This window comes from Carcharhinus amblyrhynchos, chromosome 15, assembly GCF_965287045.1.
Source record: "Carcharhinus amblyrhynchos chromosome 15, sCarAmb.v2.hapA, whole genome shotgun sequence".
Taxonomy (NCBI): Eukaryota; Metazoa; Chordata; class Chondrichthyes; order Carcharhiniformes; family Carcharhinidae; genus Carcharhinus; species Carcharhinus amblyrhynchos.
The window spans coordinates 63,806,280-63,833,745 of record NC_137338.1 but is presented as its reverse complement, the minus strand read 5'-3'; the positions used below and the strand labels follow the sequence as shown (position 1 = coordinate 63,833,745).

General features: G+C 42.5%; 1 protein-coding gene across 3 annotated transcripts in view; it reads right to left on the bottom strand.

Moving 5' to 3' along the window:
* Positions 1-27,466, bottom strand: part of sh3kbp1 (SH3-domain kinase binding protein 1) — a 282,791-nt gene that overhangs the window by 174,283 nt on the left and 81,042 nt on the right. For all 3 annotated transcript variants that reach the window (XM_080204070.1, XM_080204072.1, XM_080204071.1), the window contains exon 3: positions 27,091-27,214. In XM_080204070.1, the coding sequence (XP_080060196.1) occupies positions 27,091-27,214 (124 nt within the window). The remainder of the gene's footprint in view (positions 1-27,090; positions 27,215-27,466) is intronic.

Sequence of the window (27,466 nt, the reverse complement as noted above, 5' to 3'; positions counted from 1 at the left end):
TGTTATTTTTAAGATCGCCTCTGGAGCTTTGCAGTGTAGGAGTTTATTAGGTTGACTGACTAGTTCCACATATGACCCTGTCTTACACACAGAACTCAAGCTTATTTGATTACCGCTGCTTGGAATTGAGAAAGAGCAATGCATCTCTTTTCTCTGAAGCTGGATACTGGAACTTGACAAGAGACAAGTTTCTTTCTTTAAGATTCTGCTTTATAAGAGTGCTTATGTATTCTGCTCTACAAGAGTGCTTTCTCAGATTTGCTGTTGGAGGATACATCCTTCTCTAGAAACAGCTACATGGATCTCTGCACGGACGTGTTAAAAGGTGGAAATCTAGCACCACATGAATATACTTTTTATGCTAACTCTGGAGTGTATTTCTGTGGGGATATTGCTTTAAATTGAAACAACAGAGATAGCTAACTGTTCAGAATTATATTCTGTCATGTTTAAGTATTTATATTGGTAAAGGTTGTGCTAATCTTTTTGCTACATTCTAATGGTGTTCTTAAATACAATTGTTTCGAGAGAGAGAGCACTACGTGTGTGGGGGGGGGGGGGGGGGTGTGTGTGTGTGTGTGTGTGTGTGTGTGTGTGTGTGTGTGTGGGGTGAGTGAGTGAGTACGGGGTGAATATGTGGGAGGGTGTTTGAGAGATTCCCCAAAGCCTGTCCCACAATCTAAAACTCACCAAGTCAGGTATGATGGAATGCCTGGATGAGTGCAGCTCCAACAACACTACAGAAGCTTGACACAATCCAGGACAAAGCAGCCGGCCTGGTTGTTTGTGGAAGGGATGCCAATTCACTCCCTCCACCATCCGTAAACAGTGGCAGTAGCACTTATCACCTACAAGCAGCACTGCAGGAACTCACCATGGATCCTGAGGCAGCACCGTCCAAACCTATGACTGCTACCGTTTGGAAGGACTACAGCAACAGACACATGAGAACACTACCACCTAAAAGTTCCTCTCCAAATCACTTATCATCTCGACTCAGAATTAATCGTCATTCCTTCATTGTTACCGAGTCAAAATTCTGGTACACCCAACCTAACAGCATAGTGGGTGTACCTACACCTCAGGGACTGTAGCAGTTCAAGAAGTCAGCTCATCACCATCTTCTCAAGCCAATTAGGAATGGACGATAAATGCTGGCCAGGCCAGTGACATCTACATCCCAGAAATTAATAGAACATAAGAAATAGGAGCAGGAGTAGACCATCTAGCCCTTTGAGCCTGTCCCACCATTCAATAAGATCATGGCTGATCTGAAAGTGGTTCAGTTCCACTTACCTGCCTGCTCCCCATAACCCTTAATTCCCCTATTGATCAGAAATCTATCTACCTGTGACTTAAACATATTCAACCAGGTAGCCTCCACTGCTTCAATGGGCAGAGAATTCCAAAGACTCACTACTCTCTGAGAGAAGTTCCTCCTCAACTCTGTTTGAAACTGACTCCCCCTTATTTTGAGGCTGTGTCCTCTAGTTCTTGTTTCCTTTCTAAGTGGAAAGAATCTCTCTGCCTTGACCCTATCTAGCCCCTTCATTATGTGTCTCTATAAGATATCCCCCTCCTCAGCCTTCTAAACTCCAACGAGTACAGGCCCAATCTACTCAATCTCTCCTCATAATCTAACCCCCTCATCTCCGGCATCAACCTAGTGAACCTTCTGTGTACTCCCTCCAAGACCAATATATCCTTTCGCAAATAAAGGGACCAAAATTGCACACAGTACTCCAGTTGCGGCCTCACCAGTGCCTTGTACAATTGCAGCAAGACCTCCCTGCTTTTATATTCCATCCCCCTCGCGATAAAGGCCAATATTCCATTTGCCCTCTTGATCACCTGCTGCACCTGCAGACTGAGTTTTTGCGATTCATGCGCAAGAACCCCCAGGTCCCTCTACTCAGTAGCATGTTGTAATTTTTGTAATTTAAATAATAATCCATTTTACCATTATTCCTTCCAAAGTGGATAACCTCACACTTGCCAATGTTGTACTCCATCTGCCAGATCCTCGCCCACTCACTCAGCCTATCCAAATTTCTCTGCAGACTTTCCGCGTCCTCCATGCAATTTGCTTTCCCACTCATCTTTGTGTCGTCAGTAAACGTTGTTTTGTCAACCAGAAAAGCACCCATTTATTCCAACTCTCTGCTTCCTGCCAATGCTCAATCCATGCTAACACTTTACCCCCAACTCCGTGTACCTTAATCTTCTGCAGCAACCTTTTGTGATACGCCTTATCGAATGCCTTCTGGAAATCTAGAAAAACCACATCCACCGGTTCCCCACTGTCAACCGCATTCATTACATCTTCATAAAAATCCAGTAAATTCGTCAAACACGACTTTCCCTTCATGAATCCACGCTGTTTGCTTGATTGAATCATTCTTTTCCAGGTGTCCTGCTATTTCTTTTTTAATGATGGATTCATACACTTTCACAACTACAGATGTTAAGCTAACCAGCCTGTAGTTACCCGCCTTTTGTCTACTTCCTTTTTTTAAAACAGCAGCATAACATTAATTATTTTCCAATCAGCTGGCACTTCCCCAGAGTTCAGCGAATTTTAATAAATTATTACTAATGCATCTATTACTTCTGCCATTTCACAATTGATTTGTGCAAACAGAAAAGGAAAATATAGCACATGTAATATTTGTTGGTTAAAATATCGGATTATGTGATAACACAAGGAAGCTAATTTGAGGATTTCTGTTGTTCAGGTATTACTAAATGGTGATTGAAACAATATAAACATTTGTAAACTGCTTCATTCTGTTCCTTGTTAAATACCTCAATTTTCCTGATGCCACTTTCCAAAGTGGTGCTTCTAATATGTGCTCCTTCTTCCTCAACCATGGTTTCCCACCTACAGCATGTTGACAGGGCCCTCAACAGCGTGCAGTCCATCTCCCACGTCATGACCCTAACTTCTTCCCTTCCCTCCCAGACAAGGACAGAGTCCCCTCATTCTCACACTTTCACCTCACCAGCCTCCGCATGCAAAGTATAATCCTCCACCATTTTCGCCAACTCCAGCATGATACCACAACTAAATAAATCTTCCCTTCACTCCTGCTGTCAGCATTCTGCAGAGATCGTTCCTTCTGGGATAACGGAGTCCACTCCTCCACTATATCCAACACCTCTCCCATCACCATAGCACCTTCCCATGCAATTCGCAGAAGGTGCAACACCAGGCTCTTCCATGCTTACCATCCAAGGTCCAAAACACTCATTCCAGGTCAAACAGTGTTTTACTTGCACCACTTTCAATTTGGTCTATTGTATTTGCTGCTCCCAACGTGGTCTCCTCTATATCGGAGATGAAACGTAGACTGGCTGATCACTTTGCTGAGCACCCTTGGTTTGTGCGCTATCAGGATCCTGACCTTCCCACTGCTTGCATTTTAACACACGATCCTACTCCCACATCTGTCCATGGCTTGCTGCAATGTAAAAAGTCTGACAACACCAGGTTTTAGTCCAACCAATTTATTTGATAATAGATAATAGTCTATTATCAAATAAATCGGTTGGACTAAAACCTGGTGTTGTCAGACTTTTTACTGTGTTTACGCCAGTCCAACACCGGCATACCCACATCACTGCTGCAATGTTCCAGTGAAGCCCAATGCAAAATGGTGGAACAGCACCATCTTCCAGCTAGACACGTTACGGCCTTCCACTCTCAATATCGAATTCAAAACCAACTTCAGATGATGAGCTCAACCCCATCGTGACCCCTCTGTTTTATTTACTTTTCAACTGCTCTCCACCTTTCATTTTTTTTTATTGATTTTCTTCATTTCTCTTTCCCACCCACCCTTTTCTCAATTCCACCTCTCTCCCAGCCATTCCTCCACCCCCCCCAACACACACACACACACACACACCCTGCCCAACATCTTCATCTGTCACAGCTTACCTTCTGATTTCAGTTTCTCTGCTGTTTGGTCATTCACACCCTCTATTCTCTCTATGGACAGCCATTAGCATCTCTAAACTTTTCCCCTTATTTTTGTGGCTATGACTCATCTTTTATTCCCTCTCCCTATAAATATCTTCCATTTTCTATGCCTTTAAGCTTTGACAAAGGGTCACCTGGACTCAAAATATCAGTTCTTTTCTCTCCTTACAGATGCTGCCAGACTTGCTGAGATTTTGCATTTCTCATTTAGTTTCAGATTCCAACATCCACAGTAATTTGCTTCTGCTCCATATGAATCCTTGCACAACCGTTTTCCCTCCAGAGTGCACATGCACAATACAAGTTTTCTCCATCAAGATGCTATGCTACCCTAAGTGGCAATCTCAATGTCATGATGTGCAGATGCTATGCTGGCATCAGACTGGGGTAACAACACAGTAAGAAGTCTCACAACACCAGGTTAAACTCCAGCAGGTTTATTTGGTAGTAAATGCCACTAGCTAGTGGCGTTTACTACCAAATAAACCTGTTGGAGTTTAACCTGGTGTTGTGAGACTTCTTACTGAATCTCAATGTCCACAGGTGAATGAAAATGGCCCAGTGACTGAGCCACAATACATCATTCTGCCTCCAAGTATATTTGGTAATGCTTGATGTTGACATTGTGTCCAAAATATTGAAGGTTCCACTTTGCAAGATGAACAATGCTCATTTTGATGATAAAATTTACAAGGTTTGATGTGCATACAAAACAAAATGCAGCAGTCAGAGCCCAGACAAATCAAGAAAAACTCAATCTGAATATGCAATGTAAACAGAAACATATCAAATCTTCAATTCGTGCAAAATACTTCAATTATGCAACATTAAATCACAGTACAAAAAAATGCTGACATTTAAATATGAAAATTCCACAAAGGCATATTTTTAGTTAGATTTGTTATTTTCAACCTCCATTTTCTATTGGCCAAAATTACTGCCATAGCTTCTGATGAGTGCAATTACTCACTGCATCTCACCTCACTGGTATGCCAGGTTTTAATACTAGACGAGTTCACCTGCCCTCTTCCCACCCCCACCCCACTGTATTTTAAATTCCCTCCCGAGCACAAATTTATCTTGGGTATACGATTCTACAAGTGGCACTGTGGGCGCGGGCACGCACTAAAGCCTCAACACCAGGGACCCAGGTTCAATTCCACCTCAGGTCACCGTGTGGAGTTTGCAAGTCCTCCTTGTGTCTGCGTGTACTCCTCTGGGCCATCCGGTTTCTTCCCACATTCCAAAGATGTTCGGGTTAGGTTGATTGGTCATGATAAATTGCCCCTTACTGGCAGGGGGACTAGGAGGGCAAGTATGTGGGATTATGGGGATAGGACCTATGTGGGATTCTTGTTGGTGCAGGCTCAAATGGCCTCTTTCTGCACTGTAAATTCTATGATCAGAATTAGTAGTACAGAAATACTTAGATGAGGAAGGTTAAATGACTACAGCTATGAAAGTACAATAGCAAAAACCAAACAGGAGTGAGAACTCAAGATTATTTTTTCCCCTCTTAAAGCCACTTGTAGTGTCCCAATCACCAACTGAGATGAGCTCAGTAGTGAAACTTCCTTATCTCCACCATGTGTATCGAGACTTGAGTCCCACTCCAGGGCTTGAGTACAAAAATCAAAGCTGACATACCAGACCAGTACTGAGGAAATATTGCATTGATAAAGTATTTTGGATGAGATGTTAAAACTAAGGCCCCATCTGCCTGCTTGGGTGGATACAAAAGATGCAATGACACTATTCCAAACAAGAGCAGCAGTTATCCCCAGTCTTCTGGCCAATTAATCACTCAATCATCATGAAACAACAGATTATCTGGTCATCAGCAAATTGTCAGTTCTGAGAGCTTGCTGAGCCCTGACTGGCTGCTGCATTTTATTTTACAACAGTAATACACCTCAATTGGCTGGAAAGCACTTTGAGATATCCCGTAGTCATGAAAAGTGCTATATGTCTTTTTTTTAAATCTGTTACCATCTGAGCTGGGAAGTGGGTCAATTTTTGCTTCTCTTCAGTACCTTACTCCCTTTCTATTCTTTCATGTTTCTTTATTAGAAACATGCAAGCAAACTGCAATTGCACCAATAACAAATATTTGTGATTCAGTTTATTTGTTCTAGTCTTTTCACCTATCAGTGTTTCAGTTGTGTACAATACAATTTCAGTCGATTGCTTAAATTACTAATGTAACTAAATCACAGTGACTTCTATTTTGGCAAATAATTTTGCTGTATTATTCCTCTTCTCTGATCCTTAAAATGTCTTATGAGGTGCTGAAGCCTCTCCTTACCCATCTACATTACAGCCATTTCAATACCAGATCATCGATTAATATTTAATGTCAGGTCTCCACTTGCTGTTTCCATGGTCAAACTGGTGAAGGTGACTACATAATATGTTGAATATTTCCTACAATTTATGACCATCTGAGCCTTGGTCCTTGTAAGAAAGCCAGAGGGTTCAAATCCCACTTCAGAGGCTTCAGCAAATAATCCAGACTGATACTTCAGTACAATTGAGGGAACGCTCCACTGTGGAGATGCTGTTCCTGGAGATCCGGTTGCCATAATGATTATAGTCTGTAAAAGGAAGTTCTTTGCTTTTCTGATCAGGTTTAAAACTGTCTCCCACTTTCAATAACTCTCCAATCACCCTCTTGCCACTTCTCATGATAAGTGAGCCCAATAAGCCACATTACTTCTCGAATGACAAAACAACATTCACTCTGTACAAGGCTAATAAAACCACCTGGATGACCACCAGCATTTTGCAAGCATTGATCAGAAAAGTGGACAAAACAGGAATCAGTGTCAGAGCACTTGTAGTTTGTGGCTTATATAAATGATTTAGAATCCATACAGCGCACATGGTGGCCTTTTAGCCCACCAGAGTCTCCAAGACAGCATCCTTAACCAGGCCCATTGCCCCACCATATCCCCATAACGCACATTTACCTTGGCCAATCCACCTAACCTACACATTTTTGGCCTGTGGGAGTAAACCAGAACTGGAACAAACTCACACAGAGATGGGGAGAACATGAAAAACATGTGCACACATAGACATGCCCAGAATCAAACCTAGGTCCTCGGCACTATGAGGCAGCAGTGCTATCGTGTTGCATATTTAGACTTGAATGTAGGGGGTTGATCAGTAAATTTGCAGATATTAAAATTGATGGGGTGGTAAGTAGTGAAGAGGATAGCCTTAGATTACAGGATGATTTAGGCTGGCTGGTCAGATGGGCTGCAGTGGCAAATGGAATTCAATCCAGATAAGTGAGAGACGATGCAATTGGGCAGGATAAACAAGGTAAGGGAATATATGATGAACAGCAGGACCCTGGGAAACAGAATCAGGGTGGTCCTGGTGTGCATGACCACTGATCTCTTAAGGAAACGGGACAAGTGGATAAAGTCGTTAAGGTATATAGTATGCCTGTCTTTATTTGCTGAGGTTATACTGGAATATATAAAATGTTGGTTAGGCCATAGTTAAAAGTATTGTGGCAGTGCTGGAATCCACATTAGAGGTGGGATATGGTAGCTCTGAAAGAGTGCCAAGGAGATTTACCAGGATGTTGCCTGGGCTGGAGAGTTTTAGTTATGAAGAGAGGATGTATAGACTGACATTGTTTTCCTTGGAGCAGGCAAGGCTGAGAGGGACATGATTGAGATGTGTAAAATTATGAGAGGCGTAGATAGAATAAACAGGAAGAAACTTATCCCCTTGGCGGAGGAATCAATGGCCAGAGGCAAAGATCCAAGATAAGGGGCAGGAAGTTTAGACTGGATGTGAGGAAGAACTTTTTCATCCAGAGGGTGGTGGGAGTCTGGAACACGCTGCCTGAAAGGGTGGCAGAGACGCTCATAACATATAAATATTTAGATGTGGCATTTGCGATGCCAAGGCATATAAGGCTATGGGCCAAAGACTGGCAAATTGGATTAGAATACTGAGTTGGTTGTTTTTGACTGATGCTGACATGATGGGCCAAAGAACCTTTTGTGGTGGACATCTGAATCTAGAAAAAGAGGAAGACTTTTTGATAACTGCCTGCACACTCAATACTGCTGGCCTGAAGTGTGAGAAATTTTGCTCTTGCCTCGAAACAACACAGACAAGCTCCAATCACTGGATCAGGGATTTTGATTAATTCCACCTTGCTCACCTGCCATTTCCCTATGCAATGCCTCAAAGGCTGTAGAGATTTCACACTGCAGCATGAAAATGTTGACCATATGTTTGACTGAAACAAAAATGTCACAAAAATCTCAGCAGCTCAAAGCATCTGTGGAGAGAGAACAGACCTAACATATCAAGTCCAGATGACCCTTTGTCAGAAGTTTGACTGCTTGACTGTGTCACAAACATAGAAAACCAGCACATTGAGCAGAGATTAAGGAATTTTTCTGTGATCAATGTCCAGCCTTTTACATTGCAAAGCCACAGCCTTTTAAAAGATCAGGTGCGAACAAGTTGAAAATCCTTTTTTAACATTCACTGTGTTTACACTCAGCATTTGAATCTTCTGTTTTTAACACAGACCATGTTTGTAGGCATATCAGGTTACATAAAGATGAATTCGTGTAGGAATGGGGCCTCAGCTATTACAAAGCTCCACTTGGTGGAGTTGCAGATAGTGAAGCAGATTGTCAGAGGATACAGCAAGATACAGACCTGTTGGAAATTTGGGTGGAGAAATGGAGATGGAGTTTAATTCAGACAAATGTGAGGTAATGCATTTTGAAAGGTCCAAGTCATGTCGGAATTCTACAGCAAATGGCAAAACGCTTAGGAGTATCAACAGGCAGAGAGGTCTGGGCGTACATGTCCACCGATCACAAAGTGGCAACGCAGGTGGATAAGATAGTCAAGAAGGCATACAGCATGCTTGCCTTCGGTCAGTGCATTGAGTATAAAAATTGGTAGGTCATGATGCAACTGTACAGAACCTTAGTTAGGCCTCATTTGGAATAGTGTGCACAATTCCGCTCTCCACAATACCAGAAGGATGTGGATGCTTGGGAGAGGATACAGAAGAGGTTTATCAGGATGTTGCCTGGTCTGGAGGGTATTAGCTATAAGGAGAGGTTGGGTAAGCTCAGTTTGTTCTCACTGGAATGACGGAGGTTAAGGGGTGACCTGAGAGAATTACAAAATTGAGAGTGGCATGGATAGAGTGGATAGTCAGATACTCTTTCCTAGGGTAGAAAAGCCAAGTACCAGGGAACATGTCTCTTGCACACAAGTTTCTTTTACTGCTGTTCAATTTACTTTCTTTCAGCCTCTGCAAAAGGTCGTTCTTCATTTTGCAACATCCATGTAGCTTTTCCAAGCTCATGCTTAAAAGACTGCACTTTGGTCATGTGCCTGTATTGTACTGTGTACAGTCTGTACCCTGGAAGAGTATTTGTGATGGGCTCAAGGGTTTTAATGGTTTGGTCTGGGTAACTTTGTCAAGAACATCATGTAATTGCAAACCATCTGGCTTCTGGATAATGGCAGCTGTGATCCAAATTCCAAGGAGAAATCCACCATATTGCTTCTTAACTTCTGGATTTGGCAGTTTTCTTTTGTTTTCTCTAAAGCCAGATGACTTTCAGAGTGTACAGTGTTAGAAACACAGAACCCAAATCACATTGTTCAGGCCTCCATTTTCTTCCATGTCAGCATGTTTTTTTTAAAAAACTTTCAAGCCTTGAAAAAAAAAGTGTTTCAACCAGCCAAGTATCGAATTAAAATCATCTCAGCCCATTTAAATTCAAGATTTTTAAATTTAAGTTCTTCTCCATGATTTAAACCTTAATTCTTTTTTTACAGGAGACACTGGTTTAACACTGCCTCCTCTTGTGCAAGCAGTTCATTTTTCTGTTGTGTAAAATCCTCTTTAGCCACCTAAAGAGCTTTGTTCAGGTCATGTAAATGTTCATCTAAGAAAGCCTGATAATCCTTTGTTCCAGAATTTTTAAATTTCTTTGTCTTTTTGTCCTCCACTGCACTCAAGTTTTAAGTTTTACACCGCCGCCTCCACCCGCAATCCCCCCCCCACCCCTTCTGTTTCATTGTTACCTCGATTACTGTAGTTTTGTGTTGTTTCATCTTGCTCATACTTTTTCTATATTTTCAATTCGGGTAATTTTAAAGCTTTTTCAACTGCAATTGACTTTTCCTTTTCAACTAGATACTCCAGTGTCCTTGTTGAATTAGTGAACGAGTGTCTGACTCTTGGACTCTGATTCCTCGACATAAAAATGTGAATTCTCACAGCAGGTTTACAGAAAGTCACGAATTCATTTAAGCCAATCGGCATTTATTGTGCAACTTCCGTTTCAACAGACTTAAGGAACTGTCCAAAACCAGTGGACATTGCAATATCTTATCCCCAACAAGTCATTTCCAAATAAGAAATCTACACAATTAACAGGAACTACACTAAAAATGCAGCACAAGTAACAAAGGCAAATTTCAAAGTTGTGGTTCATCCACTGTCATTGATGCGGACCTCGACACCATTAGTCATTTTGAGGCTGGTTGCGGTATGTCCTAGGATGACTGATCAGGCCAATTTGGGCACATAATGTCCTGGCACTTTTGGACAGACTTGTGCAGGCACCAATTGTTGCGCTGATAGCTCTGGATATGTGTAGCTCACGCTTGAGTTGTGCTTCAGCAATACACCTTGATTTTAAAGCTTGACAGCCTTTGTGGATGAGATAGTGCCAGGTCGGGCAGTTTTGTGCCAGCGTTTCCCAGGTGGTTGTGTCTATGTCAAGCAACTTCAGGAAGGCTTGAGTGTGTCTTTGAAACGTTTCTTCTGCCCTCCATGCGAGCGTCTTCCAGCAGAGAGTTCCCCAAAAAGGAGCTGCTTGGGTATGCGCTCGTCCAGCATACGGATGACATGACCTGCCCACTGGGTCTGCACTCTCATCAGCAGTGTGTGGACTGATGGTAAACTTGCTCTAGAGAGAACTTCAGCGTCTGGTACTTTGTCTTGCCATCTGATGCATAATATTCTGTGAAGACAAGTCATGTGGAAACGATTGAACTGTCTTGCATGCCTTCAATACACAGTCCACGTTTTACAGGCATACAGAAGGGTAGTGAGTACCACGGCGCTGTAGACCTTCAGTTTTGTTGCTGGACTGATTCCTCGACATTCCCATACAGTGGAGCGCATTCTACCGAAAGCAGAAGTTACCTTTGTTATTCTGCAGTTAACTTCTCCATCGATAGTCACTGCTTAGGAGAGGGTGCTGCCAAGATAAGTGAACTGGTCCACTGCCTGTAGTTTCTGCCCTTTGATTGTGATTATGGGTCCTATGTATGGTGCATGAGGAGCAGGCTGATGCATGACATTGGTCTTTTTAAAGTTGGTGGTGAGTCCAAAGTTGTTACATGCCGTGGAAAATTTGTCCATACTGACTTACATCCCTGGCTCTGAGCCAGTGTACAAGGCACAGTCATCGACAAAGAGGGAGTCTCTCAGAACAGTCTCCTTCATTTTGGTAACAGCTTGAAGTCTCCTCAGGTTGAACAGCTTCCCATCCACTCTGTACTTGAGGCTGATTCCAGCAACACTGTCCTGGAAGGCATCGTTCAGCATTGCAGTAAATAACATGCTGAACATTGTGGATGCGAGCACACAGCCCTGTTTGACGCCATTGGTGACTGGGAATGCCTCAGAGGATTCTCTGCCATCCAGTACTCTGGCCATCATGGAACTGGCATACCACCTGAATGAATTTAGTGGGGGCAGCCAAACTTTGACATGATCCTCCATAGGCCATGTCGGCTGACAGTGTCAAAGGCTTTCGCGAGGTCAACAAAGATTGTGTAGAGCTCACAATTCTGCTCCTGAAGTTGGTGCGCAGCAGAAATCATGTCAATAGTCCCGCGACCTTTGCGGAAGCCACACTGGCTCTGGAAGCAGGCATGATGTGGGTATGCCGGCGTTGGACTGGCGTAAACACAGTAAAAAGTCTGACAACACCAGGTTTTAGTCCAACCTATTTATTTGATAATATACTCGCAAGCTTTCGGGTTAGCCCCTTCGTCAGGTGAATGGAGAGTTCTGGCCTCAGACAGAGCATATAAAGCACAGACAGTTTAGAGATTACTGATTAGAATGCGAATCCTTACACCTAACCTGCTGTTCAAGACCTTCAAGACCTGAAGGTCTTGAACAGCAGGTTAGGTGTAAGGATTCGCATTCTAATCAGTAATCTCTAAACTGTCTGTGCTTTATATGCTCTGTCTGAGGCCAGAACTCTCCATTCACCTGACGAAGGGGCTAACCCGAAAGCTTGCGAGTATATTATCAAATAAATAGGTTGGACTAAAACCTGGTGTTGTCAGACTTTTTACTCTGGAAGCAGGCCCAGCTCCAGCTCCAGATGAGTGACCAGACAATTTAGCAGGACTCTTGCGAGAGTTTTTCCTGTGATGGAGAGCAGCGAGATTCCTCGGTAGTTGTCACATACTTGCCTATTGTCCTTCTTCTTGTACAGGTGTACGAGGGAAGCATCTTTAAGTTCCTGAGGAATGGATTCTTGCTTCCAAAAGGATTGGAACAACTCTGAGTTTCTCGATGAGTACAGGACGAACAGCTTTGTAGATCTCTGTGGGTATGGCATCTGCCCCTCGGGCTTTGCCACGGGATAGCTGGCTGACAGCTTTCGTGACTTCGGCTACTATCGGTGGGTCATCCATGGCGCTGCTGATGTCGACTTGGGGAATCCTGTCTACTGCCTCATCGTTAATAGATGACAGATAAAATAACTCTTATACAAAGAACAAGTAATTTCTATAAATACATTTTTACTTCGCTTCATTTTTGGAGGGAAATTCCCTTCACCTGCCAACATCAGTGACTGTGCTGATCTTGTGTCTCTAAAAATATCAACTTTCCTGCTTTACTGAACAAAGATGAGTACAGCACATTGAGCAAACATCTGTACAGCTTTCCATCACCATGTGTCAGGAAATGCTGTGTTTGAAATGAACTTTACCGATCAGGACATTATCACCTGGATGAACACACCTTGACTGGAAAACGCAACAGGAAACATTGTGAAACCAATTTGGCTTCTTTCCAACATTTGCTTGATAATTGCAGATTATTTCTGTCCTGTATCATAGATACATAGAACATAGAACACTACAGCACAAACAGGCCCTTCGGCCCAAAAGTTGCGCCGATCACATCAATACCTACCAATCCATAGACCTATCTATAACCCCCAATCCCATTAAATCCCATATACTCATCCAGAAGTCTTTTAAAAGACCCCAGCGAGTTCGCCTCCACCACCACTGACGGCAGCCGATTCCATTCACTCACCACCCTGAGTGAAAAACTTACCCCTAACATCACCTCTGTACTTGCTTCCCTGCACCTTAAATCTGTGTCCTCTCGTAGCGACCATTTCAACCCGGGGAAATAGATCAGATAGAAACGTATTAATACTCTGCTAAACAATGCACATACATTGCATATCAATAATGCCCGTGAACTCAAATAGTTCTACATTTCTTCCTACCAATCTTCTCTCCACATCCTTTTCTTGAGACTGTAACCCTTATTTGGAGGTAGTACTACAGACACCAATATCCAATTCAATTATCTGTTCTGATTCTAAAGAAGTTCCCAAAATTAATTCCTTCTTGGAAAATCAATATTGAGGGTTATTCTGTACAGATTTCAAGATTTCATTTGTTGGGATCAGGGATTTGTTGGCAACTGAGTTTTTGTTTATCAATCTTGGGCAACCAGCCATAGACAACACTGTCCACATACCAAGCGGTGCCGGTGAGCCACCTTTTTTTAAAAAATTTTTTTACTCCATCCTTAAAGACACAAACATAGAAGATAGGAGCAGGAGGAGGCCATTTGGCTCTTTGAGCCTGCTCCACCATTCATGACTATCATGGCTGATCGTCCAATCAGTAGTCTAATCCTGCTTTCTCCCATAACCTTTGATCTCATTCACCCCAAGTGCTATATCTGGCCGCCTCTTGAATACATTCAATTTTTTGGCATCTTGTGATGAATTCCACAGGTTCACCACTCTTTGAATGAAGAAATCTCGGTTCCGTCCTGAATGGTCTACCCCAAATCCTCAAACTGTGACTCCCTGGTTCTGGACTCTCCCCACAATTGGGAACATCCTCTCTGCATCTACCCTGTCTAATCCTATTAGAAATTTGTAAGCCTCTATGAGATCACCCCCACATTCATCTGAACGCAAGTGAAAACAATCCCAACTTTGACAATCTTTCCTCATACATCAGTCCCACCATTCCCAGAATCAGCCTGGTAAACCTTTGCTGGACTCCCTTGAGAGCAAGAACATCCTTTGTTAGAAAAGGAGGCCAAAACTACATACAACACTCTAGGTGTGACCTCAACAAGACCCTGTGTAATTGCAACACATCCCTGGCTCCTGTACTCAAAACCTCTCGCGATGAAGGCCAACGTATCATTTACCTTCTTTACCACCTGCTACACCTGCATGCTTACCTTCAGCGACTGTTGCACAAGGACACCCAGGTCCCACTGCAAGTTCCTGTCTCCCAATTTATGGCCATTCAGGTAGTAATCTGCTTTCTTGTTTTTGCTTTCAGAGAGTAAATAACCTCACATTTATCCAAATGATACTGCACCTGCCATTGATTTGCCCACTCAAGCAATCTGTCCAGATCATGCTGAAGGATCTCTGCTTCCTCGTCACAGTTCACCCTCAAACCCAACTTGGTATCTGCAAACTTTGAGATGTTATATATTGTTCCTTCATCCAAATCATTAATGTAAATCGTGAATAGCTGGGGTCTCAGCACCAATCCCTGTGGCACCCCAGTAGTTATTGCCTGCCAATTTGAAAAGGATCCATTATTTCCTACTCTTTGTTTCCTCTCTGCCAACCAGTTCTCTAATTATCTCAGTACACTTCCTCCAATCCCATGCACTTTAACCTTGCACGATAATCTCTCATGCGAGACTTTGTGAAGCACTTTCTGAAATCTGAATGTACCACATCAACTGGGTCCCTCTAGTCAACTCCACTAGTTATATCTTCAAAGAATTCCAACAGATTTGTCAAGCATGATTTCCCCTTCATAAATCCATGCTGACTGTGTCTGATCCTGTCATTGCATTCTAAATGCTCCGCTATGAAGTCCTTGATAATAGATTTGGGAATTTTCCCCACTATTGGCTTTGACTAGTAAGCCTAATATCAATGCTCTGAATGGACTGGGAAACCCAAATCCATTCCTTGCTTGCTGCAAGAACCAAATTCAAAATCGAACTGAATCCAATTTATGGTCCCCACAGTAGAAATAAACAAGATCCAAGCTGACAAGATAAAGACATTGCACCTTAGCTTGGGCTTGGTCTGATGCCTGATCTTGGCCAAAAGGCAGAAGAGCCATCTTCTTGAATCATTGTATACAATCTAGTTGTTTGCTAGGCTTCTTCAAAGGGTAATTTAGAACAAACCACATATTGATAGGCCTGAAAGAGTAAGGATGATGTTCCTTTTCTGAAGAATATTAAGGAACCATTTGGTCTTTTATGACAATTCAACATCTTGGGTTTAAGATTCCAGTAACGTCACCACTTCAATACATAAGAACATAGGAAATAGGAGCAGAAGTAGGCCATCTAGCCCTTCGAGCCTGCCCCGCCATTCAATAAGATCATGGCTGATCTGAAGAGGATCAGTTCCACTTTCCCGCTTTTTCCCCATCACCCTTAATTCCCCTGTCTATCAAAAACCTATCTACCCGTCTTAAATATATTTAGCAAGGTAGCCTCCACCACTTCAATGGGCAGAGAATTCCAGAGATTCACCACCCTTTGAATGAAGAAGTTCCTCCTCAACTCCGATCTAAAGTGCACCCCCCCCCCTCTTATCTTGAGGCTGTGCCCTCTAGTCCTGCTGTCCTTTCTAAGCAGGAAGAATCTCTCAACCTCTACTCTATCCATCCCCTTCATTATCTTATACGTCTCTACAAGATCCCCCCTCATCCTTCTAAACTCCAACGAGTACAGACCCAGTCTATTTAGTCTCTCTTCATAGTCCAACCCCCTCATCTCCGGTATCAGCCTAGTGAACCTCCTCTGCACCCCCTCCAAGGCCAATATATCCTTGCGCCGGTGCGGCAACCAAAACTGCACAGTACTCCAGCTGCAGCCTCACCAGTACCCTGTACAGCTGACCTCCCTACTTTTATATTCTATTCCCCCTCGCTATAAAGGCCAGCATTCCATTCGCCTTCTTGATCATCTGCTGCACCTGCAGACAGGGTTTTTGCGACTCATGCACAAGGGCCCCCAGGTCCCTCTGCACCGTAGCATGCTGCAGCTTTTTGCCTTTTAAATAATAATCCCTCCTACTATTATTTCCGCCAAAGTGGATAACCTCACACGTGCTAACATTATACTCCATCTGCCAGGTCGTCGCCCACTCACTCAGCCTATCCAGATCCCTCTGCAGACTTTCCACACCCTCCACACAATTTGCTTTTCCACTCATCTTCGTGTCATCAGCAAGTTTCATCACCCTACACTCAGTCCCCTCCTCCAGATCATCTATATAAATGATAAATAGCTGAGGCCCCAGCACCGATCCCTGCAGCACTCCACTACTCACCAACCGCCAATCAGAATAGCACCCATTGATATCAATTCTCTGCTTCCTATTAGACAACCAATCCTATATCCACGCTAACACCTTACCCCCAACTCCGTGCACCCTAACCTTCTGTAGCAACCTTTTATGAGGCACCTTATCAAACGTCTTTTGAAAATCTAAAAACACATCCACCAGTTCCCCTCTGTCTATCGCACTAGTCACATCCTTATAGAAATCCAATAAATTCGTCAAACACGACTTCCCCTTAATGAATCCGTGCTGCGTTTGCTCTATCAAACCATTCTTTTCTAGGTGCCTCGCTATTTCTTCTTTGATGACGGATTCTAGCATTTTTCTAACTACAGACGTTAAACTAACCAGCCTAACATTTTCTGCCTTTTGTCTGCTACCTTTTTTAAACAGCAGTGTAACATTAGCCGTTTTCCAATCTTCCAGCACTTGCCGGAATCCAGTGAATTTTGGTAAATAATTACTAAGGCATCCACTATCACCTCTGCCATTTCTTTCAGAACCCTGGGATGCATTCCATCCGGTCCTGGGGACTCGTCCACCTTCAGTCCCATTAGTCTATCAAGCACTACCTCTCTAGTGACAGTAATCACATTCAGGCCCTCAACTCCTACCCATCCTTCTATCTTTAATATCCGGCAAACTATTTGTGTCCTCCTCCGTGAAGACCGAAGCAAAAAAACTTATTTAAAGCCTCAGCCATTTCCTCATCTCCCACTGCTAAGTCCCCCCTCTCATCCTCTAAGGGTCCAACATTCACTCTAGCCAGCCTTCTCTTCTTTATATATTTGTAAAAACTTTTACTGTCATTTTTTATATTTAGTGCTAGTTTAGCTTCATAGTCTATCTTTCCTTTCTTTATCACGTTCTTAGTCATTCTTTGTTGATTTTAAAATTTTTCCCAATCTTCTAATCGCCCACTACTTTTAGCCACTCTGAACGCATCAGCTTTTAATTTAATACTTTCCTTTATCTCCTTAGATAACCATGGCTGGTTATCCCTTCTCCTACATTCCTTCTTTACCATCGGAATATATTTCTACTGAGTACCGAAAAAGATCTCAAAAATCCTCCACTGTTCCTCAGCCGTCCTACCAACCAATCTGTGCCCCCAATCTACATTCGCCAATTCCTCTCTCATCCTATCGTACTCCCCTCTGTTCAAACAGAGGACACAGGTTCCCGCTCAAAAAAGACAGTAGGACTAGGGGGTACAGCCTCAAGATAAAGGGGAGGCGGTTTAGAACGGAGTTGAGGAGGAACTTCTTCACTCAAAGGGTGGTGAATCTCTGGAATTCTCTGCCCGTTGAAGTGGTGGAGGCTGCCTCGCTAAATATTTTTAAGAAGCTGGATGATGGGTTCTTGATAAGAGAGGGGATTAAGGGTTATGGGGAGAGGGCGGGAAAGTGGAATTGAGCCACGACAGATTAGCCATGGTCTTATTGAATGGCGGGGCAGGCTCGAAGGGCTAGATGGCCTACTCCTGCTCCTATTTCTTATGTTCTTATATGTTCTTATGTTCGGGACCCTACTTTCTCATCCTCCATCTGCATCAAAAATTCAACAATACAATGATCACTCATCCCAAGAGGATCCCTCACAATAAGATCCCTAATTCTACCTGCCTTGTTACACAACACCAGATCTAAGATAGCTCGTTCCCTCGTAGGTTCCAAAACATACTGTTCAAGGAAACTATCCCGACAGCATTCCAAGAACTCTTCCTCAATACTGTAGCCGACATTTGTTTTCTGGGCCAAGAACAAAGGTCATGATGTGGAGATACCGGCGTTGGTCTGGGGCAAACACAGTAAGAAGTCTGACAACACCAGGTTTAAGTCCAACCGATTTATTTCATAGTAAACTCACAAGCTTTCGAGGTGCTCCTCTTCGTCAGGTGAATGAAGAGTTCTGGCCTCAGGCAGAGCATATAAAGCACAGACAGATTACTGATTAGAATGCAAATCTTTACACCTAACCTGCTATTCAAGTCTTAAAGTGGAAGGAGCACTGACATAAAGGTACAGGTGTTCTCCAAGGCACAACTGAGATCAGATGTTTGCCACCAAGAATTCATGGACATAAAATCATATCCTGCCGCTTTAAATTGTCACTTCACTAAAGTTTCAAAAGCCTCACACTCTGAGTACAATTGCAACCATTTGCTTCTAAAACTAATGATCTTGTATTCATTTAAAATTCATTGTTAAAAAAGTCTACAGCATCATCTTAGATCAAACCCCCTTTTCTTTCTTGGACTTGGCACAATTTAGAAAGTGAGCTGCTAGAAATCTTGCTTAACTCAACATTTTCATGACAGAAGAATCCACTTCCTTCTAGAGGTGGCATTGACCATGACTTGTTAAAAAAAACTCTGCCACCAGCAATAAGCTAGCCTCCACCTAAATATGATGTGGAGTTGCTGATGTTGGACTGGGGTAGGCACAGTAAGTAGTCTCACAGCACCAGGTTATAGTCCAACAGGTTTATTTGGAAGCATGAATGTTCGGAGCGCTGCTCTTTCACCAAGTGAGAGCAGGGTTTGTTTCACAAACAGGGCATATATAGACACAAACTCAATTACAAAATAATAGTTGGAATGCGAGTCTTAACATGTAATCAAGTTTTTACAAGTGCAGACAATGAGGTGAAAAAGGGTTAAGCACAGGTTAAAGAGGTGTGAATTGTCTCAAGCCAGGACAATTAGTAAGATTTTGCAAGCCCAGGCAAGCTGTGGGGGTTACAGATAGTGTGACATGAACTAAAGATCCCGGTTGAGACCGTCCTTGTGCGTGCGGCACTTGGCTATCAGTTTCTGCTCGGCCATTCTGCGTTGTCATGCGTCTTGAAGGCCGCCTTGGAGAACGCTTACCGGAAGATCAGAGGCTGAATGCCCTTTGCTGCCGAAATGTTCTCCGACAGGAAGGGAACACTCCTGCCTGGTGATTGTCGAGCGGTGTCCATTCATTCATTGTTGCAGCATCCACATGGTCTTGACAATGTACCATGCTGTTGGATGTTTCAAGGGTGGCCTAGTACTTCGCGTTGTTGTGTGCACTTAAAACTGGACCAGCAGATGGGCACCACAACAGCTCAATGACTATCACTGCTAGCTGTGCAGATACGTGGATTTGGGCCAGTGTCTGTGGGAGTTTGCGCATTCTCCCTGTGGTTGCGTGGGTTCCTCCGGGTGCTCCGGTTTCCTCCCACACCCCACAAATGTGCTCTTAGGCTGATTGGTGGAACAAATTGTCCCTAGACTATTCTCCCCTGAATCTGGTTTCCAACGGGGGTACCATACGCATACACACGGGTCAAGGTAGGTGTAGGAAAATGCTTTGCTAAGATGGCGGTGTGGGCTCATTGGGCCAAAGGGCCTGTTTCCTGTGCTGGGTTGTTCTTTGTTCTCTTTTACCCCATAATTACTCTGAAAGAGTTAGAAGGGAGAAAACAAAAAGTACTTCTAACTTCAGAGGAACTATTTGAGAGATCCAAGGCTCAAACAGGCCCCCATCTGACTTCACCCTGTTCCCCTTGCCAGTCTAATATCTTAACACCCATTTACCTGTGAAATTTACCTTCTCCCTTTTAATAATCCCTTTAAACACTTACTTCACGCTACCCAATGTCATAAAAAAAAGTGTGTACTCTCTCGTTGAGCTCTGTTTATACTATGCTATGCAACTGGGGATGCGCTTCACTGTTCTTGTCTCACCTGGCTGAGTGAGAAAGGTGAGGCAAGACAGGGGCTTTGTAATTGCAAAAATAAGCCCCTTTGGAGCAGCAAACTACGGGTGATCCCTGGTCTCCCCTAGCATAATTACACGATTATTCTTATACACGTCAATGAACGGTCTACATCTCTGCTCCTCTATTTCCTTCTGACTCTTTGGGTGCCTATTATACACATCCAGTAACATGGCTGCCCCTTTATATTCACAAGTCTTACCCATAAAGCTTTGCTTGAAGACCCTTCCAAGATGTCATCACTCTTTACTGTATCTCCTTAATTAATATCCTACACTACCTCCCTTTTTACCCCCTCCTCTGTCTCACCTAATGTTCCGGGGTTTAGGATCTTTAAGTTGCCAGTCTTGCCCTGCCCTCAACCATGTTTCTGTGATGGTAGCAATATAATACTTCCATTAATTCAGAAGTCTTACCTATTACATTCCTAGCATTAAAATAACTGCCATCCAGCCTTGCCTTACTCTCCTGACATTCAACATAGTTGAACTCAGTAACTTGCTTCCATTACTATAGCATGACGTCTCTCTATTGTACTAATGTTGTGTGTCCCCTCTCCCTGCCAGACTAGTTTAAACTTCTCTCAATAGCTCTAGCAAACCTACCAGCAAAGATGTTGGCCCCAGTGTTGTTCAGGCACAGACTGTCATTTATACGTGTTCTATCTTCCCCAGAGATCCTGGAATCTAAAACCCTCCCTCCTGCACCAACTCCTGAGCCACGTATTCATCGGTTCTATTTTCCTATTTCTGTACTTGCTAGCACGTAGCACTAGAAGTAATCTAGAAATTATAACCTTTGAGGTCCTGCTTTTTGATCATTACTATACTACAGTGGAAGCCAATTGGCCCATCGAGCCTGCACTGCAACAATCCCAATCAAGTCCTATCCCCTTAACCCCACGTATTTACCCTGCTAGTCCCTCTGACTCTAAGGAGCAATTTAGCATGGCCAATCCACCTAACCAGCACATTTTTGGACTGTGGGAAGAAGCCAGAGCACCCAGAGGAAACCCAAGCAGGCACGCAAACTCCACACGCAGTCACCAAGACTGGAATTGAACCTGGGTCCTTGGCACTAAGGCAGCAGTGCTAACCACTGTGCCACCCGGCTTTTTAATCTAATGCCTAGCTCCCCGAATTCTTGATGGAAGACCTCATTCCTCAATTTACTTATACTGTTGGTACCGACATGCATCACGACGTTTAACTCATCACTCTCCCCTTTCAAGATGCCCTGCAGCCACAGTGACATCCCTGACCCTGACACCATGCAGACAACACACCATCATGGAGTCACATCTTCAGCCACAGAAAGGCCTGTCTGCTCCCCTGACCTATGAATACACTCAGTTTTAACAATACCAAAATCTAAAATCAGTATGATTCAAGCACTACACACTGGAAATAATTGGACTGTGTGCTTGGTGCAGCATATATGCAAGATATCCAAGAACGTATCAGATTTAGCACAATTTTATGACTAGAGATTACTGTGAGTCACAGATTAAACAGATTTAAAATCATTCCCCTTCTTCAATAGCATTCTATGTAGATGGCTCAAAAAGTTTCTCATTATATATCATAATTCTACCCAAGTATCAAACACCTTGAATTGATACAGTAGTGAGGTAAGAGGAAGATTAAAAAAAAACTGGCAAGTTGATGTCACAATATTTACAAAAGCCAGGAAAAAGAAAGCAGACTATAATCAACATGATAGCATCTTGAAAGGCTTAATTTTTGTGGCATCACCACTCTACATTTACCACTGTACCATAAATACCCATGATATACAATCACAAAAGATTCAAGTTAAAGTTGACAAAATCTGCAACTCAAATTCAAAAAGAGAATCTGGTGAACTGGTGCAACGATAATAACCTCTCCTTCAGCATGAGTAAAAAAAGGATAGTCATCAACTTCAAGTGTAGTGGAGGACATGCCCCTGTCTACATCAATGGAGATGAAGTGCAAATGTTTGAGTGTTTCAGGTTTCTACATGTCCCGATCAACAACCTGTCCTGGTCCCTCCATATCTATGCCATAGCTAAGAGAGCCCACTTTTTCAGGAGGCAAGGAAATTTGGCATGTCTGCTACAACTGTCACCAACATTTCCAGACACACCATAGAAAACATCCTTTCCAGTTATATCAGCACTTCATATGGCTCCTGCTCAGTCCAAGACCACAAGAAACTACAAAGGGTTGTTAGCCCAGTCCATCATGCAAACCAACTTCCATCATTGACTCCACCTACACTTCCTACTGCCTCAGAAAAGTAGCCAGCATAATCAAGGACCCCACGCACCCAGGCATACTCTCTTCCACCTTCTTCTGTCGGGGAAAAGGTACAGAAGTCTGAGGACACGTACCAACCCACTCAAGAACAACTTCTTCTCAAACTTAAGTTGCTCTTTCTCTCCACCCAGCTATGACTGAAACACTACATTTTGTAACTCTCCTGTCCTTCTCTATGAATGGTACGGTTTGCCTGTATAGCATGCAAGAAACAATACTTTTCACCATATACGAATCATTGAATCCCCACAGTACAGAAGGAAGCCATCTGGCCCATTGAGTCTGTGCCAATCACAATCCCACCAAGGCCTATTCCATAACCCTTATTTATTCTGCTAATCCGCCTGACATTAGAGTCAATTTAGCATGGTCAATCAACCTAACCTGTATATTTTTAGACTGTGGGAGGAAACTGGAAAATCCAGAGAAAGCCCATGCAGACATAGGGAGAAAGTGCAAACTCCACACAGACAGTGACCCAAGGCCAGAATTGAACCCAGGTCGCCGATGCTGTGAGGCAGCAGTGCTAGCCACTATGCCAACCTCAAAACACATATGACAATAATATTTTTAAAAATACATATTTACTGTAAAAACTAGCTGCTGAGCGTTTCCTAACTCATATCTGACACCAATTGCTTCTAATTATCTCAAGTTATTTTAAGCAGAATTTTAATTTGAAAAATTGGGGATCGTTACACACTTTATAAAAATTTACAGGATGAGAGAGTCACATGTAGGCCTGACCAGGTAAGGATGTCAGATTTCCTCCCTTGAAGGACATTAGTGAATCAGATGGGATTTTATGACAATTAACAATGATTTCATGGTCAACGTTACATTTTTAATTCCAGATTTTGTATTGAATACAAATTTCACCATCTACTGTGGTGGGATTTGAACACATTCCCAGGTCTTTCCCTGGGTTTCTGGATTACTAGTCCAGTAACAATTCCATTTTGCCACAGTTTCCCCATAGGTTGAGCTTACACTCATTGAAGTTAAGCATGAGGGATGATAATACTGAAATAGAAAAGAACTTGAAGCAACTTCACAGCATAGACAGTGAGAAGGTGCTTCCATTTAGTGGGGAATCTAAAAGTTGTGGTCACAGTTTTTAAAGTAAGGGGTCTCCAATTTAAGAAATGAGAATAAATTTCTTCTCCCAGAGAATCATTAATCTTTGAAATTCTCTTCCACAAAGAGCAATGGACCCTGGGTCATGAAATATATTCAAGGCCGAGGAAGACTAATTTTTGATTAGGGAGAATGGCAGGAAAATGGAGATTAGGCCACAATTAGATCAGCCATGGGAATGATGCAGCATGTTTGATGGGCCACATGAGCTATTCCTGCTCCTAGTTCTTATGGTCTTATTTACCAAAAAAGATCCCATCTTGATGATGCAACTTATATAAATAATAAATTAGAATGAGGAAAGTTTTTCAATTCCTAGTTCCATAAAAGTGTGCTGAATTAATAACTGAATAAATCTGATTCCAATTAAAATGGGTAACTTATTTAAAGAATTCAAAAATACCAGTTATTGCCATTTCGTGTTAAATTTTCTTTATCATTTTATTATGATGGCAAATGACTTCTCAATTCTGAATTTTATCATTACTGATCAGATTGTATTTAAATTTCCTTCAATTAAATAGCAAACAAACAACATTTCAAGTCAACATAGTTGTGAGGTTAGATGCTAAAAGTAATAATTGCCCAATCGATTATACCTGAACTGCATTGAATTTAAACTGTATTTAACATAAATAAACAACAATTGTAGTCCCTCATCGAAAACATCCCATGGCATTTTACAAAAATGGATATCAAGCAGTGATGGAAATAATTAGCTGAGGGAACCAAAAGCTTTGTCAAAAAGATGGATTTTAAGAACATTTCTTAAAGAAGCAAAAGAAGGAATAGTAGTGATATTTAGGAAAAGAATTCCGGTCAAGATGGCTAAAGCTCTAATGTACATAAATTTTCAAGTAGAAATACCAGCAGCATTTAAAGTTTTAAAATAATCACTGGAAATATACAGTAAGCTTATTGCATCCAAGGGCTGGCTACTCCAAATCAAAAGTAGCCTTCAAGTATGATCAGTCATAAGCTCCAAATCACAGTTTCAGTAATTTTGTGATGCTTTGCATACAGGCCTATTCTTATACAAATTAAGCATTTAGGGCCTTTTTTCTGGTCCAAGTATAGTTTGTATGTTTTAAACTTGCACACATTTCCATTTCATCGACCTTGTAGATGATTATATGAGTGCTTTTTTCTCAAAATTTTATGATTCAGGTGTATGGCACAAGAGAGACAAGCATTGCAGCAGGCCAGGGACAGATTTGTAGGCATGAGAAGGTGGTGCTTAATTACAAATGGCACAAAACAAAAGTTGGGGACATGCTTGTGAACAAAGCAAAAGTGTATGAGAAAGTGATCATCCAGTCTGCGTTTCGTCTCCCCTGTGTAGAGACTGCACTGGAGCTACAATACAAAAAAAACAAGTTTAACAAGGGCAAGTAAAATGCTGCTTAGTCTGAGAATATTTGAGGCCTTAAACAGTAATCTGGGAGGAGGTAAAAGGGGCAAGTGATTGCAAGGGAAGGTGCCATGGGAAAGGGATAGAGAGTTGGACATGATGGAGGAATGGACCAGGATGTCACAGAGGGAGCACTCCCTTCAGAATGCAGACAAGGGAGCGTGAGGGGAAAATGCCTTTCCCATGGCACCTTCCCTTGCAATCGCATGCCCCTTTTACCTCCTCCCAGATTACTGTTTAAGGCCTCAAATATTCCCTTGCACTTGTTAAACTTGCTTTTTTGTGTTGTAGCTCCAATGCAGTCTCTACATTGGGGAGACAAAATGCAGACTGGATGATCACTTTCTCATATGCTTTTGCTTAGTTCACAAGCATGACCCCAACTTTTGTGATGGGATCATGCCAGAGCTAGCAGAAATGGTAGAGGATGATCCTTTGAATGTGGGGACTAGTAGGCTGGAAAGTGAGGACAAGAGGAACCATGTCCATAGAATCCCTACAGTTCAAAAAGAGGCTATTCAGCTCATCTACATTGATTCTTCAAAACAGCATCTTGCTAGCATAATACTACACCACTCCCCACCTCCCCCCCTCCCCTTATAACCTCATGCATTTGTCCCAAGATGCATAGATTAGGGAGATTAGCAGGGTAAATACATGGGGTTATGGTATAAACCTGGGTAAAACTCAGTGCAGACTCAATGGGCCGAATAGCCCCCTTCTGCACTGTAGTGATTTTGAGATTCTATTTATCATGGCTAATCCACCGAACCCACACATCTTTGGTACTAAGGGGCAATTTTATATGGATAGTCCACCTAACCAGTCCATCTTTGGGCTGTGAGAGGAAACTGGAGCACCTGGGGGAATCCCATGCAGACATAGGGAGAACAACAGTCACTCAAGACTGGAATCGAACCTGGGTCCCTGCCACTGAAGCAGCTGTGCCACTATGCCACCTTCATGGTCTGGTAGGGAGGGGGAAGGGATGAGAGCAGAAGTGCAGGAAGTGGGTCGAACATGATTGAGTGCCCTGTTAATTACAATGGGAGGGAAACCTTTTAAGGAAAAAAGGCAGAGATGTCAGGAGCACCAATTCCAAACGTTGCATCATCAGAACAGAAGCGACAGAGGCCGAGAAACAGGAAGAATGGAATAGAGTCCTTGCAAGAAGTGGTTCGGTGGGGGGGGGGGGGGGGCGGGGCGGGGTGGCGGCAGGTGTTGCGGTGGTGCTCAAGAGCTACAGTCGAGATAGACTTGGGAATCTGAATTCAGTAATGAATATTGATGGTCGGTCTATTACCAGAAATGGAGACAGAGAGGTCAAAGAAGGAAAGAAGTATTGGAGATAGGCCATTTGAAGGGGAGACGGGGAAATTGAAAGTAAAATTAATAAATTTATTCAGCTCCAGATGAGTGAAATCTTTGTAGACAACTTAAATACCATTTATGTGCCTTATGTACTGACATTTTTAAAATGTCTGTTATGTTCTTTTCATTGTAGTGAAGCACCTCAAGAGTGCAATATGATCTGTATAAAACTGATTATTGCATTCTGGGACTGCCATTTTAAAATTTTTAATGTCCCATCAACCAGAAAAACAGGACTTTGTTTTTCAAATGCTGATCTTTATTACAAAAGGTTTTGAAATCGGATGCAACAGATCAAAGAACACATTGCCACTCTCAGTGCCACATATTTCATTGCATTTTGCATCAACTATTGACTTGTAGGATTGAGGTTTTATTTATTTATAATATATATTTTTCTTTGAACTAATTTTATTGCCTAGTCATTATGGGAAGTAATTGTGCTTATTGCAGGTTTACCTTTTCTAGGATTTTTAAGAGTTGTGTCGCTTGAAGAAAGCGGGCTGCCATTGGAGACATCATCTCCAAGCATCTCTGTAGGTTTCACTGGTTGGCTTTCTTTCTTTGCTTCCTTCTTTATTTCCTGTATTAAAAAAAACAAAAATAATGTTGTTTGTAATTCTGTTGTACATACCTGTAACAATTTAGTACTTTTCCAAACATTAAACAGATTAATTGCTTCAGGAGTTGCTGATAAGCTTTTCCCAACAGGGATCCAACTGAAGAAAATCAAATTTTGTTTCCCAAGTTCACCCAAATTTGAAAAACAACGTAATTGCTTTTTCCAAATATCTGAGGAGGTCACTGCTCGTAAAGGTCTAATGGAACAATTTTG